Genomic DNA, 12988 nt, shown 5'->3' with positions numbered 1-12988 from the left:
TGATGTGATACTAAGTGAAAGATCTCCAGAAAGAAGCATAGATGCTTTCTCTGCAAGAAAATGTTAGCCATTGCTGCTGATAAATGTGGAGAATAGACTAAGCATAGGGGAGTGCTATCTTATAACCTCTTCTAATTCTTATCTGAAGCAGGGCCTGAGTTGAATGTTACCAGCATGTACAGATGGTTGTGCTGTATTTTTAGGCTAATATGTTTCTGCTATGGAAAATAGTTTACTTTATACAGGAGGCAGCTGCACATGTGCACATTTATGTTGATTAAATCTGTTTATTTTTTCATTTAAAATAAATATAAGAACATTAATGTAAACCTAAAAAAAAGAGAGAATGTTTGCTATATTTTTCATGCTTTAAGCATGTTCCTGCCCTACTTGGAAACAGTCAATTCTTTTTCTTATTATGGAGAAAAATGCTGATTGTATTCTGTTTGTGGTTTTTCATGGGTTTTGAAATAAATGTCTTGTGCATTTCCACACACTTCTGCACCTCTGCATTTAAATTTTGTCGTATTTATCACACAGTTGTATTCATCTAGGTTTTGAATGTAAGCCGTTATGTGCTCGGTGGTGAGTCTGTAATAATAATCATTGTGCATTATCAAGAACCTGAAAAGTGTTCCAGATGAGAACAATAAAAAAGCAATGTTCTCTTGCTGTTATACAGACAGCTTATAGAGTACTTCTTCCATCAGTGTGTCTACAAGAGACTGGAAACTCCGCCAATCTAGACACATGGCATGTTGCATGACGGGAGCTACTTTCTGTGCTCCACATCCTGGTATGTTTACTGCTTTTAATTAAGTTGGCTTTTCCTGATGATACACTTTAGCTTTCCCATTGCAATTACAGCTGCATGAAGTGTCAGCAGGTGTGTGCTTACGGCAGTAATCTAGCTGTTGATTTATTCTTCCATTTGATTTGAAGCTGGCATGGAGGAAGGAGATGGGAGGCAATGTAATAGTTTTGCACGCTTCCAGGCACCTTGAATAGCTGGCATCATGCAGAAATGGAGACCTGGACTCAGGCCAGGGCCACCAATTTAGCAGCAAGCAGCCTCAGGAAGAGCCTGTTTGCATATGTAGTTCAATGCAAGAATGTAAGCTCGCAGTTTGTATCATGAAGGAAGACAGCAGTAATTATCAGACCATCTGTGTATAAAGGCAGCAGAAACCCACCACCATTGCTCAGTCCTGTGGGGCCTTGAGCAATAATGGTACAAACCGTCACAACTAGCTTCAATAGTCTGTGTCCTCGTGCTATATTCCTTGCTTCAAGTAAAGAACAAGATACCCTCAGTGTTGGTGGGTTTTAAGATAAAACAAGAGAGATTCAGGCTACACGTGAGGAATTCTTTACAATGAGAGTGGTAAAAGACTGGCACAGGTTGCTCAGAGAGGTGGTGGATGCGCCATCCCTGGAGACATTCAAGGCCAGGCTGGATGTGGTTTTGGGCAACCTGATCTAGTTGAAGATGTCCCTGCTCATTGCAAGGGCGGGGTGGAGCAGATGAGCTTTGAAGGTCCCTTCCAACCCAAACTGTTCTACTCTTCTGTGATTGGTTGAGGTTGTAGTCCTGACTGCTATAATCACCCAGCAACCACACACTTGAATTGGCTTCAGTGGATCAGTTATCCCAATGCACAACTTGGGGAGAATAGGGCTACCAAATTAACAACCCACTCAACTTGCTAGGAGTGAGTCCTGAGGAGGGGAGAGGTATTTAATATCTCAGCCTTCAGAGGCAGTCAGGCAGGTGACTGACCTAATTTGAGATCTGAAGCTTTGAATGATTTCAGAGTTGGAGGCTCACCAGCCATAGGCAGATTATTCTGAGAAAGGTGAGGAAAGAGAAGAAGAAGGCAGTCTCTGGCTTCTGGTGGAGTAGTGCTCTGAAACCACGCTCTCCTCTGACTGAGAGGGAGCAGGGAGCCCAGTCCCACACTGCTCTCATTTCCAAATATGCTATAATCACTGTTGTGGCTTATAAGGAGTGAGCTTCAGTTTTTCCAGCTGAGGCTCTTTGACCTGACATACTTGTCAGAGCATTGAGTCTTCCATGTCCCAGGCAAGAACCCTAACGCAAGGCTGAGAATCAGTTTCTTATGGCTTCCTGTACCTGGTTTGAGCTCTAGTGGACAGCATCAAGGAGCCCTTGACTCCAAAGTCATCTCGAAGCGTCTAACCCTTACTGCAGGGGGAGACCATGAATTAGAAGACTTGGTGGCACCTCACTGTTGATCATTAGTTCCTGTGTCCTTCTCTGTGTTTGATCATGCAATGGCTTGTGAAAAGGAAAACAAAAGACTGCTGAACATTAGTATGTTCAGTTCAGGCAGATAGCAAATTCATAGACCCCCATCGCCCCCTGCTAGCAGACTGCTTATGATCTCGCAAAGCAGTGATTAGATGCATTAGGACTGCTCGCCCACTGGGAGCAGCTTGAGTTACCAAGGACTAATTGTCTGTTTAATAAGGGCCCCAATGATTCACTAGAAGTCCTTGTTCTTGTTGGTATGAGAAATTTGCACTTCCACCTCCGGAAAATTAAAACTCATCATACAGATTATCTATGGCTTACTTTTCCAGAGCCTTGAGCTATGCTGTTTCTCTGCTGTGTTCTGTGAAAGGCCTGCAGCCTATGTTGAAAAGCACCTGTTTAAGGTACCGTGTACTGCCACCATACCAAACCCAAACCACAGCCGTTCTTGCTAGGTTCTACCACAGGAGAAGCAGAGGAAATTTCTAGATGGATGTGTGCTGGCCAGTATGCCAAGTGGTGGGACTTGCTGCCTTTAGAGACAACAAGGAGAGTCCCTCTGTAGGGTGGCTTTCCTCTTGGGATCTGAGAACCGGCATTATAGCAAGCTGCTGGGTAGCGGGAAGCTTGTAGAAGGGTTAGTTTGATAGAAGCTAAGTTTGATAGAACACTTGTTATCACATCAGAAATGGGGGAGGATTTATCATATTCCACCCAGTTCTTGCACAGGGGCAGTGTTTATAGGCTCTTTACCTAAAGAATAATTGAGAAATAATCCCTTTTCAGCTGTTGCCTGCTTCTGTTTTTCAAGTGTGTGTGAAGGACGGGAGTCGACTATCTCGTCTCATTGTAGGACAGTTTAGTTGTGTCGAAGCGGACAGGAATCTAATCTGAGTAAATATTGTTTCTGTCTCTGTTGTTTCTACTCTGTAGGAAAAAATGACCTGCCAGCCCCTTTCCCTCTTTTGCCTTATGTTTTCTTATGTGGTTAAGGGCTGGGTGACTTATCAAGTATCTGGGTAACTGTATCTCTGGTGCTGTTCCAGGCAGAAGCAGCAGTGTTTTGCTCTCAAGTACTGATGTTCCATTGCTGTGTTCATCTATGAAGCAGTTGCACTTGTTTATATAGTTACATATTCGCCAAAATCAGACTTGCATTTTACGAGGCACTGTTCTTGCGCGTGCTGAGACATCATCTTTGCTATGTGTAAGAAAAGAAATGCTTAGAACCTGTAGCTGCAGTTGGAGTTGTGTCCCTGCTGAAAATTAGGCCATGTGCACAGACATGCTAAGGGGACACAAGAAGCTCTAAAGCTGGGGCTGGAAAGTAGAGGTTTACTATCACTGCTCCGCCAGCCAAAGACCTTGCCTGTGTTACTGCTCCTCAAGCATTTAAGCGAATGCCAGTGGAGGGATGTGGCCTTTGATTGCAGCATCTATCTAGAGAGTGATTAAACTACTTTGGGACTCAGTGACTTAGATGGGACTCCTGAGGGCAGAGTTGGACTCTGTTTTGATTTCCATGTTTAGTGGCTGTAGCAAAATGGATTCCTTGGGATAACATCTCCACCATGTTTGTAGCATTAAGCTCTTCCACGTTTCTGGTGGTTTTCCCCATGTATGCAGTCAATAATCTGGGTTTTTCCTTGCATAGCAGCACAGGCAGTGGTTTTGCTTTGAAAACTGCTTTTTATTGAAAGATGGAAATGTACATACAGAATGGCTCAAATGAATCAATGGTCAAATGAACTTGGTAGAAAAATAAGTCTCTCTCAGTTATGTGCTACACCATCTATTGATCCTCATTTCTCATCCTTCAGGTCTAAACCTGAATCTTGTGGCAGCATAGTCCTGTTGAGCTCAGTGGCAATAGTCCTTGTGGAGAGCACAGCCAAGACTGAGCTTCACCAGAATTGTTTCTGCTAGTCACTTTGTGGTGGTTGCCTGCTTTGCTTTTCTTTTTGTTTCCTGGCTTATTTGATTTTTCTCTGTTCAGCCTCGCTGTGTGCTGGCAGCTGGGTTCCAAACACATTAAACATTGACAAAAAGCCTTCAAACCTTTTGTCCTAGAACAAGTAAATACATATGCACACTTCAGCTGTCTCCCTTCATCTCTTTAATGCTAGCAGACCTGAGCCTTCTGGCTTTGAGGGCTCAGCACTGAGTCTACCTGGAGGTGACCCAGCAGTCCACCCCTTCCAGTTCTTATGAGCATTTGTTGTTCTCCTTCTGGTCATTTGCCCATGCCAGTATTAGGACCAGAGCTGGGACTTCCTTGGAAACATTATGCTACTAGCCATCCCCACAAAAATGTTTATCTTCTGATTGTAGTTTTGGTCTATTGCTATATCCTCCTTTACATAATTTCCTGGCTCCCTTTGGTTTTCCTCCCCTCACTTCAAAAACTGCCAGTGCTGCTTGTTTTCCAGTGAGTCCCAGTTTGCTTCCCAGATCTTACACATACATGCAGCAGTGACTCAAGCTGTGACTTGCATGCAACCCTTTTGGGAATTAAAGTCAGGTTTGTCTTCAGGACACTGGTTAGAAATCATGCACTTCACAGGTACAGTAATGGTCGTGGGGGGGTTGTGGTTTTCTTTCATCTCCCATCCTCTGTGTCTATAGTTGGGTTTCTGCCACTATGTGTGGATTAACAATTTATGTTTTGTTTTACTCTTCCAAAAGGCATTGATAATCAATCATGTTAAATGTTAAATTGGGTTTTGGCACATATGATGCAAATGGTCTAGAGAGGAAAACTAGAGAGCGCTACAGCCTGCATTTCAAAGGTGTTGATGGGGAATACCCATGTCAAGTGAGGACAGGGAACATCATACCACTAAGGTCATACAGTCTACTGGAGGCTGTAATCCTTGCTTTCCTTCTTTAACATTTCCACTTTTCAGCAATTGCCAATCAGGGAATTCTTTTTATATGCAGTTCTTTGCTGTGACAGCTCTGCTAACAAGGGACTTGTTCAGCTGTGTGGATGTGCGTTTAAATGCGAAAGAGCTTCTGGACCATTGCATTGAGCAGCTATTATCCACAGAACACCTGCAAGTACAGGGTTTGTTTGTGGGGTTTGGGTCATGCCATATACCTTTATTTGAAACTTTGTGCTTTGCTTGTCCCTTAAGGAAAGAAATTCAGTATCATGATTTAAGTGCGAACCCCTACAGAAAGCTTGTCACTGTGATCTGACATGCAGCGTAGCTTTGGTCTCTGACACAGCAGTTCCTTGGTGTGCTAGCAGTGCAAGTCGTTGGACATGCAGGTGCATTCATTTCATTCTACTGAATTATGAATGAAAAGATTTACCTTCTAAATCATAAATCACATTGTGGACAGTTTTCAAAAGAGAGACCGTATGCTTGGTGAAGTTGCAGGTTAGCAACTAATGGATCATGTCTTATCCCATGTAATGGGTTAAATTTTGATCAATGAAACAAGCATTGCCCTAGGGAAATGCAGTTCTGGGGATCATCATTTATGTGTGAAAGAGGGAAATTGGCTTTGGAAAAGTCTTCTGTAGGAGATGGGCTCGGTCCAGTTCAGATTGGAAGTAAAGCCCATTCTTTTTCAACTGGCATTGGGCACAACCAGTCCTTCTCCTTAAAGCAGAGCCAAAACATAAGTGTAACTTAAAAGGTATGCATACCAGTTCAATAAATATATGTGCATGTGTTTAATTGTTGGGTTTTTTTATGAACCAGGGTCTTAATTCTGCTGGGATTTGCTGCCAGGCAGTAAAAGATAGTACATCAAATACTGATTACACTTAAGCTTGCATGTTACTCTATTAATAAGCTGATTTTATTGTCATCCTTTGCCTGCTAATAAATCTGGCTTTTGTAAGTTAATTTTCTTGTAATTAGGATTGATGTTATTGAAGCTGTGGTGCTTTTTCATAGCACATTGAATCAAGAACAGGAGATCAGCAGAGCTTTTGTGGTACCCTGACAGCAGTATCAGTAAATGGGCCACTTGTTCTTCCAGTCTTTTTTGACGCTGCTATGAAGTGGTGAGGAGTACAAACAGCAGGTTGTTATCATGGCATCATTCTTGATTCCAGGCTCCTACATATGGGTACATGTGCCAATACTCACAGGCACACAAAATACAGCGCCTGCGTAGGCGCTGGGTAAAAGTGAATAGGTTACTCAAAGGGATTTTTCTCTGAGTCGCGATACTGGCTTAGCTTCACAGATCCACCCAGCAAATGCAGTGCTTAGCCTTGGATAAGTTGCCTCAGAAAGCTTACTGGCTATTAGAAAATGGAGCTTCTGTAAGCCCAGCCTTAATGAGAGACTTCTTCATCCTTTGCATCATTGTTTTCATCCATTTGAAAGTGTGATCATCTGTGTAGGAGATGAAACTTCTCTTTGATGGCCTGCTTGTCTGGCATTCAGTGGTCTCAGGAGCTTCATAAACATTCAGCAGTTGAGCCTTTCTGTCTTCCAGCTGGTACTTTAGTCCTCTCTTGCTGAAAGAAAAGCTAAGCCACTGAGACTTTAAAAATGATGCTGACTTGTAGCAGGGACAATTTAGAGAGTAAAAATTAAAAGTAAATTCAGGTATTATACTCCTCATACAGATGCTGTTTTAATTTTGGTGGCTTCAATGGCCATAATTATGTATTTTAAAAGAGCCTTTTTCCATCTCTTCTGGCTCTGGAGGAAACATGCAAAGTAAGCAAGGCAAGGGTGGGCAGGGGAGAAGTATATGTTTTAGTTCAACTTTTAGTACAAGTTAAGCTCTTAGAGCTTGATCTAGGAAATGGCTTTGGGGCCAGGTACTGTTTGTGGTCAGGTGTACGTGTCTGTACTGACAGAGCCAGTGTGTGGAGGGAGAGGCAAAGACTGCTCACATCCCTAAAATCCTACTCTCTTTTTGGCCGGAATTGCCTCAAGAAGGGCTACAAGGTTTATGGGATCTGTTTCCTCTCTGCTTTTCTGGCCCAACAAAGTCCTTGCTGTGCAGCAGCAGCAAAAGGGGCAAGTGCCCATTGACATGGATGAGGTGCTCCAACCAAAAGGATGTTGAAGAGCAGAAGGGGTACCATGACCACTGGTAACAGAAGACAGCTGCTGCCACCCCGTTTTGTAAGGGGCCAGAACCTAGCCATGCATTTAACATATGTCTTAAAAGCTCCTGTGTGGGGGGGGGGAGGGTGTTGATGCATTTGGAGAGCATGGAGGAAGTCTTAATTTCTTGGTCCCGATGGGACTGAAGTTAATGCTGACTTACTAAATCTTGTTACTAGCTTTGTGAGCTTTGAGTATGAGCAGTTGTTAGGGTCCTGGCAAGCTTTAAAGAAGAAAGGTTGAATATGGGTTGCTTTTAGTTCCAGGGACAGCAAACTGGGTGTTTTGTCTATAGGCACAAGCATCTTACTCTTCTTGCATCTCAGACTGGATGCCTGAGTATCTCAATGGACCTTCCCCTGCTGATCATGTCAGATCCTCTGGCTTGCTTAAATAAATCCTGCCTACTTGTCATCAGAAGAGTGGGTAACTCTTTTCACTTGCAAAACAACTGATGATTATGTACCTATAGAGCATCCTTCTCTAGCCCCAATTAGAGGCTGAAGCCTATGTGACTTGACATATTTTGTTAGCAAAGGCTTGGTAATTGAGCATGTAAATGTGTAATTGTCTGTGCAATTATCCGATTGATTCTTTTTTCTTCTTAGTTAGCATACAAAAACAGGAGCACGGTCATGCAGGTGGGCAGATTTTCCAAACCCAGATACTTAAACATGTTCTTTGACCATACAGCTGTGAACACCATTAAAAAGATCAATCCAGTTGTGTAACTTCCTCGTCTTCTTTTGATACGTTGATATGATAATCTGCATATTTCCATCAGTCTGTCACATAACATAGTTTTTGTGTTACCTCTGTCCTTTTTCCTAGTAAATATGTTTCATTGGGCAGTTACCATAGAAATTGTTCTGAGCTTGCTGTTAATGTGCTGGCTTTTAGTGAAATGCTATCCTGTGCTTACAGTAGTTGGTTCTATAATACCTTCTAAATACCTTCTATTCCATATATGAAATATTCATTTGAAATGTGTTGGGTTTTATTTTTTTGGAGGAAAGCCTATTTAAATAATGGGACTTGTTGGCAGTTGCAGTCCAGTGCAACTTCTGAGAAGTGAGAGATGCCATTAAATTTGCAAATAACAGGAGGCTTGAAGTTTTCTCTGCACTCGGTGATTTCTCTGTTTGGAAGCTGCTGATTTGCAAAGAATGAGAGATCTGGCAGCTTTGACCTTGCAACTCTTGTTTGTTGCAGTGAATAAAATCCCAAATGGCTCATGTTTGAGATCTGCAGTGTTCATTTACTGTGAAAGAAAACACAATAATGCTGCTTTTCTTTGTAACGGGTCCTTTTGTATAGAATTAAACATTACATTCAGTCTTTTTGAGGTGGCTTTAAAAGAAGTATGCAGGAAGGTAGTTTCAGTAACATGCAAAAAGTTCCTGAATAGTGATAGAACTGTGCCATGGATGTGTACATGTGATTGACAACTTTATCTGGCCAAGGGTAGTCTGTTCGTATCAGTAGACCCACAGAATGGTTTGGGTTGGAAAGTCCAACCCCCCTGTCATGGACAGGGACATCTTTCAGTAGATCAGGTTGTTCAGAGCTACATCCCAGCTGGTCTTGAACATTGCGGGAGGCTTTGCCTCCCAAGCTCATGGCAATGTTGTAAGTAACGCCTCGGACAGGGGTGCAGACGGCATCAGAGTTGGGGATGCTGTTTTAATCTGAGTGACAACCACTCCCCTAACACCCTTTTCTCTCTGTTTCTCTGCAGATGTCGCTCCTATGAGGATTGCTGTGGTTCAAGATGCTGCGTGAGAGCTCTCTCTATCCAGAGACTATGGTATTTTTGGTAGGTCAGGGTGTTTGGGAATTTTATGTCTGTCCTGTTCTCGTTTTGTTTGTAGGACTTAAATCAGGGTGTTGCCAGCCTTAGTATTTTAAAGTAGGGTACAAATATGCACTGTTTATACATGTAAATGTAAGGAGTTTAGGTTTTTGCTTAAAAATTCTCCTGATGTAGTGAGAAAACATTTAAAAATAGAAGTTCCTTGTTTCAGGTTGACCTTTCGTGCTTCTGCTTTCTGCTAGGCTGTACAGGCAGCAGTCCCATTATCCAGAATTGCTGAATTCCTTATGCCTGTCCCAGCTACTACCAAGCAGCAGCATTTGTCCGCTTTTGATGTGCACTCAGTTTTAAAAGAGGATTGTATAAGGAGGATTGTGCATTTAGGCAGGGCTTAAGATATTCCTGCCAGCTGAATTGAGGCTTCAATTAAAAAGGAAGAGAAGTACATTTATGACTATGAGGATTTTACTGGAGATGACAGCAAGGCGAAAGAAGGCAGGAAGATCTGAGCTTGTGAAACCAGCAGCTCAGTAATCTAAATAAAGCTTAAACTAAGCACTGTTATATGCATAATGAAAAAATAAGGTAAATTCGTTTTGGAGAGGAATTTAAGAAAGCACCTGAATAAAACCTTCTTATTGCGGGAGAGAGAAAGCAAAAGCTCTCCTAGAAAGCGTGATTTTCAGGCATTTTTAAGTAGAATTTGATTTGAAGACTGCTTAAAAGAAAAAAAAATAATTCCTTCAAAAGGGAAATGAATAAACACTGAAAACCAGAAGCCTGATCGTAATACAGAGATTTCCTGAAGCTGGCTGTGGGATTTTGGTGTACAATCCTCAGTGATATAGCTGAGGAGCTCTGCATCTCAATCTGGGGTGACATTGTAAATCTCTGGTTTTCGGTTCAGAACAAATCCTTTGCAGGAACGCTGCCAAAAGGGAATGTATTAGTATAGGCTTACGGAAACAGGACCTCCTCCTGCTCTCATTTCCACTGTAAAAACAAGGAATAGAATCTGACCCTTTGCATGAAATACCACTCTCTGCCATGCAGTGTCACACTCTTCCTCTTGGGCACTTAGAAGTGCTCCAGAGAAGATAAGCATGGTGTGTAGGCTTGCCTCTCGCCTACTTCAGTGGCCTCTGGCCACATTCCATCCTTTCCGAAAAAGCACAGTTGGCACTGCCTTCCAGTAAAAGGCCCTAAAATGAGGTGGCAGTTACAGGCAGAAGAACCATTTGGGTTTACAGGAGCTTGATTCAGTCACTAGCTTGTCTGATAATAGATCAAGGAAACAGTGAAAGCCACTGTCTGAAGAACAAAATCTTCTGACCTGCCCTTGCTGCATGTGCCTGTTTCCATGGCACCCAGGCAAGGGAATGATGAGGACAGAGTAGTCAGGTTGGAAAAGGACCTGAGAAAAGAACTAAAGCAAAATGATGTCCTTTTCCTTGCGAGTGTATATCCCATCTAGGAAGCACAAAGGAAAGCTTGTCATCTTCAGTGCCAAGTGCTTCAGTCTTCTGGCTTGAGTTTAAGTGACAGCTACCGTATTTCCCGTGGGAAACAAAATTGCAGTGTTGAGTAATTTAAGAACATCTAAAAATCTTCTTTTAAGGGCAACTACCACAAACCTGGCCAAACCTGAATGCTATAAGCGTGAGGCTTATGTCCAAGATACACAATTTGAAACTGTACCAACCTGGAATTTCAGTTCAGCATCCCAGTGGCAAATATCAGGTGTGAACCTTAACTTTCCAAAAGTTCAGGGGCATTTTAGTTTCAGATTTCTATTTTACATAACAGAAAATATTGGACAATAGTATTAATTGCTGAAGAGGTCTATAATAATCCATAAGTGCCTCATGAGTGCTATCTCCAATGACATAGACCTTTTTCCAAGAGACAGTCTATCTAAGAAACCCTGATAAAAGTCGTAGGCTGATGATTGCTAGAGGATACTCTTGTTTCTCTCAATGAACAGTTCTGGGTATGAGAGCTGCCTATATGCAGATGGGTTTTGACTTCCCTTTTCTCTTTGCCTAGGTTCCTTTTGATGATGGGAGTTTTGTTCTGTTGCGGAGCGGGTTTCTTTATCCGAAGGCGGATGTACCCTCCTCCACTAGTAGAAGAACCTACTTTTAACGTGTCTTACACCAGACAACCAGTCAACACTGCATCAGGTCAGACACAGCTTGCTAAACAAGTTTCACTCATTTCTTATATTTGCCAAAGCATTTAAAAAGGATGGGTTTGGGGGTTTTGTTCGTCTAGGTTTTGGAAACTGTGGGATTTGGGCAAGGGATTGCCCTGCATGAAGCCATGCAGCTGCCTCCTGTGATGAGTGAAGTCTTCTGCGTTTCAAACAGCATAATTCAGCTGCAGTGTACTGAGTGGTTTTGAAACTCAGAATGCCAGGACTTTCAGTTCCCTTCTGTTTTGGTTCCTAATACCTTTACAGCTGTCTGTACATGCATGGAAGGAGTGTAGCAAGTTCACACTTTGCAGCATAGACAAAATGATAGTGAAATGATATCCAAAATGAACAGTGACATGAAGAAAGATTTTTTTAAATACAGTTGGTAACATCTGTCAGAAGTGAAGGAAAGCCTAACGGTTTTTTTTTTCACTATCTGGCTATCAAGTAGTCTCTTTTTGATTTGCCTCCCGTTCCCTGTGATACAATTTTTCTACAGCAGAGTGGTCCTTCTCCCCTTGTTAGTCTAATTGCTGTCTCTCTGGCCAGTAATGGCTGTGAGCAACAGGAGGATCTACCTAGAGATAGCTTGTCTGGTAGTACTGCTTCCTAAGTTTCTTATTTCTTCCCCTCTAGCTGTTAGATAGTCCCAGTTGGGAGAATCCTGTGAAGTGAGACTCACCTGTAAGCAGATGTTTGTGCCTTGTGGGAGCATTTTAAATCCAGCTCTCTCTAGTTGGGAGATCTTTTACAGTGCTGAGACTTTGAGTGCACACTCTGGTGCTTGCTTTCTTCCTGCCTCATCAAGGCCAAACCGAGACATTTTTAACCACTCTCCAGATTGCATAAGCCAGTGCTAATTTGTGCTAGCAAAAGTATGCATGCAGGCATACTTCTACACTGACACTTCTGCTCCCAGGCTGTCATTTTACTGCACATTGTATTAGAGGGAGCTGAAGTCAGAGGATAATGACCTTTTCTGACAACTGTTTCTTTTAATTGGCAGTTTGGTTTTGTTTCATACTGACTTGAGAGTGGCAATACAACTGGTCTGTAATGAGAAGGATGATCTCTCTGAAAATTTGGTGCTTCAAACCTCTCTATCAGAAATCGCCTTCTGAGCCATTACATCTCTGGGCAATACTGTGGCTGCATCAAGACAGCCTCCTTAGAAAAATGTTCTAAAGCCCTTCTAGCTACCTATGACTGTGAGTGTTGTGCACAGATGCAGCATTTGGGCTGTCCCTGCTGTCATGACAGCTATTGCACACCCATGTGCCTTGTGCAGGCTGAGGAAATGCTCTTTTTTGCATCCTTAAGCACGTAGTCATAGGCATGCATTTCCTCCCTCTTTCACAGGTCTAAATGGATAGAAAGATGTTACAGACACAAACTGACGCTTTATTCACCCTCTTTGTGTTTAAATCCTAAAAGTTGGGTTTTTTATAGGGCTTCCATTCTGCATCTGTTTTTCTGCTTGACTGGACAAGCATTTCCACAGAGAGTATTTATTTTTCAACAGTGGAGGGTTGGGGAGGAGCCAAAGTAACTAAAGTCATACTTTGAAGCCTGAAAAATAACCTCAAGATTATGTGAACAGGGACCATTTTTGGCTGGAT

At 42.4% G+C, this 12988-nt stretch overlaps 1 protein-coding gene across 1 annotated transcript in view; it reads left to right on the top strand.

Annotated features, from left to right (window-relative positions):
• VOPP1 (VOPP1 WW domain binding protein) overlaps positions 1-12988 on the top strand; it is a gene marked incomplete at its 5' end in the record, with an annotated part of 62381 nt that overhangs the window by 46368 nt on the left and 3025 nt on the right. The window contains 2 exons of the mRNA XM_080611217.1: positions 9098-9175; positions 11219-11355. Coding sequence (XP_080467343.1) covers positions 9098-9175; positions 11219-11355 — 215 coding nt within the window. The remainder of the gene's footprint in view (positions 1-9097; positions 9176-11218; positions 11356-12988) is intronic.

This window comes from Psittacula echo (genome assembly GCF_963264785.1).
Source record: "Psittacula echo genome assembly, chromosome: 2".
Taxonomy (NCBI): Eukaryota; Metazoa; Chordata; class Aves; order Psittaciformes; family Psittacidae; genus Psittacula; species Psittacula echo.
This window is presented reverse-complemented; position numbering and strand designations above follow the sequence as displayed.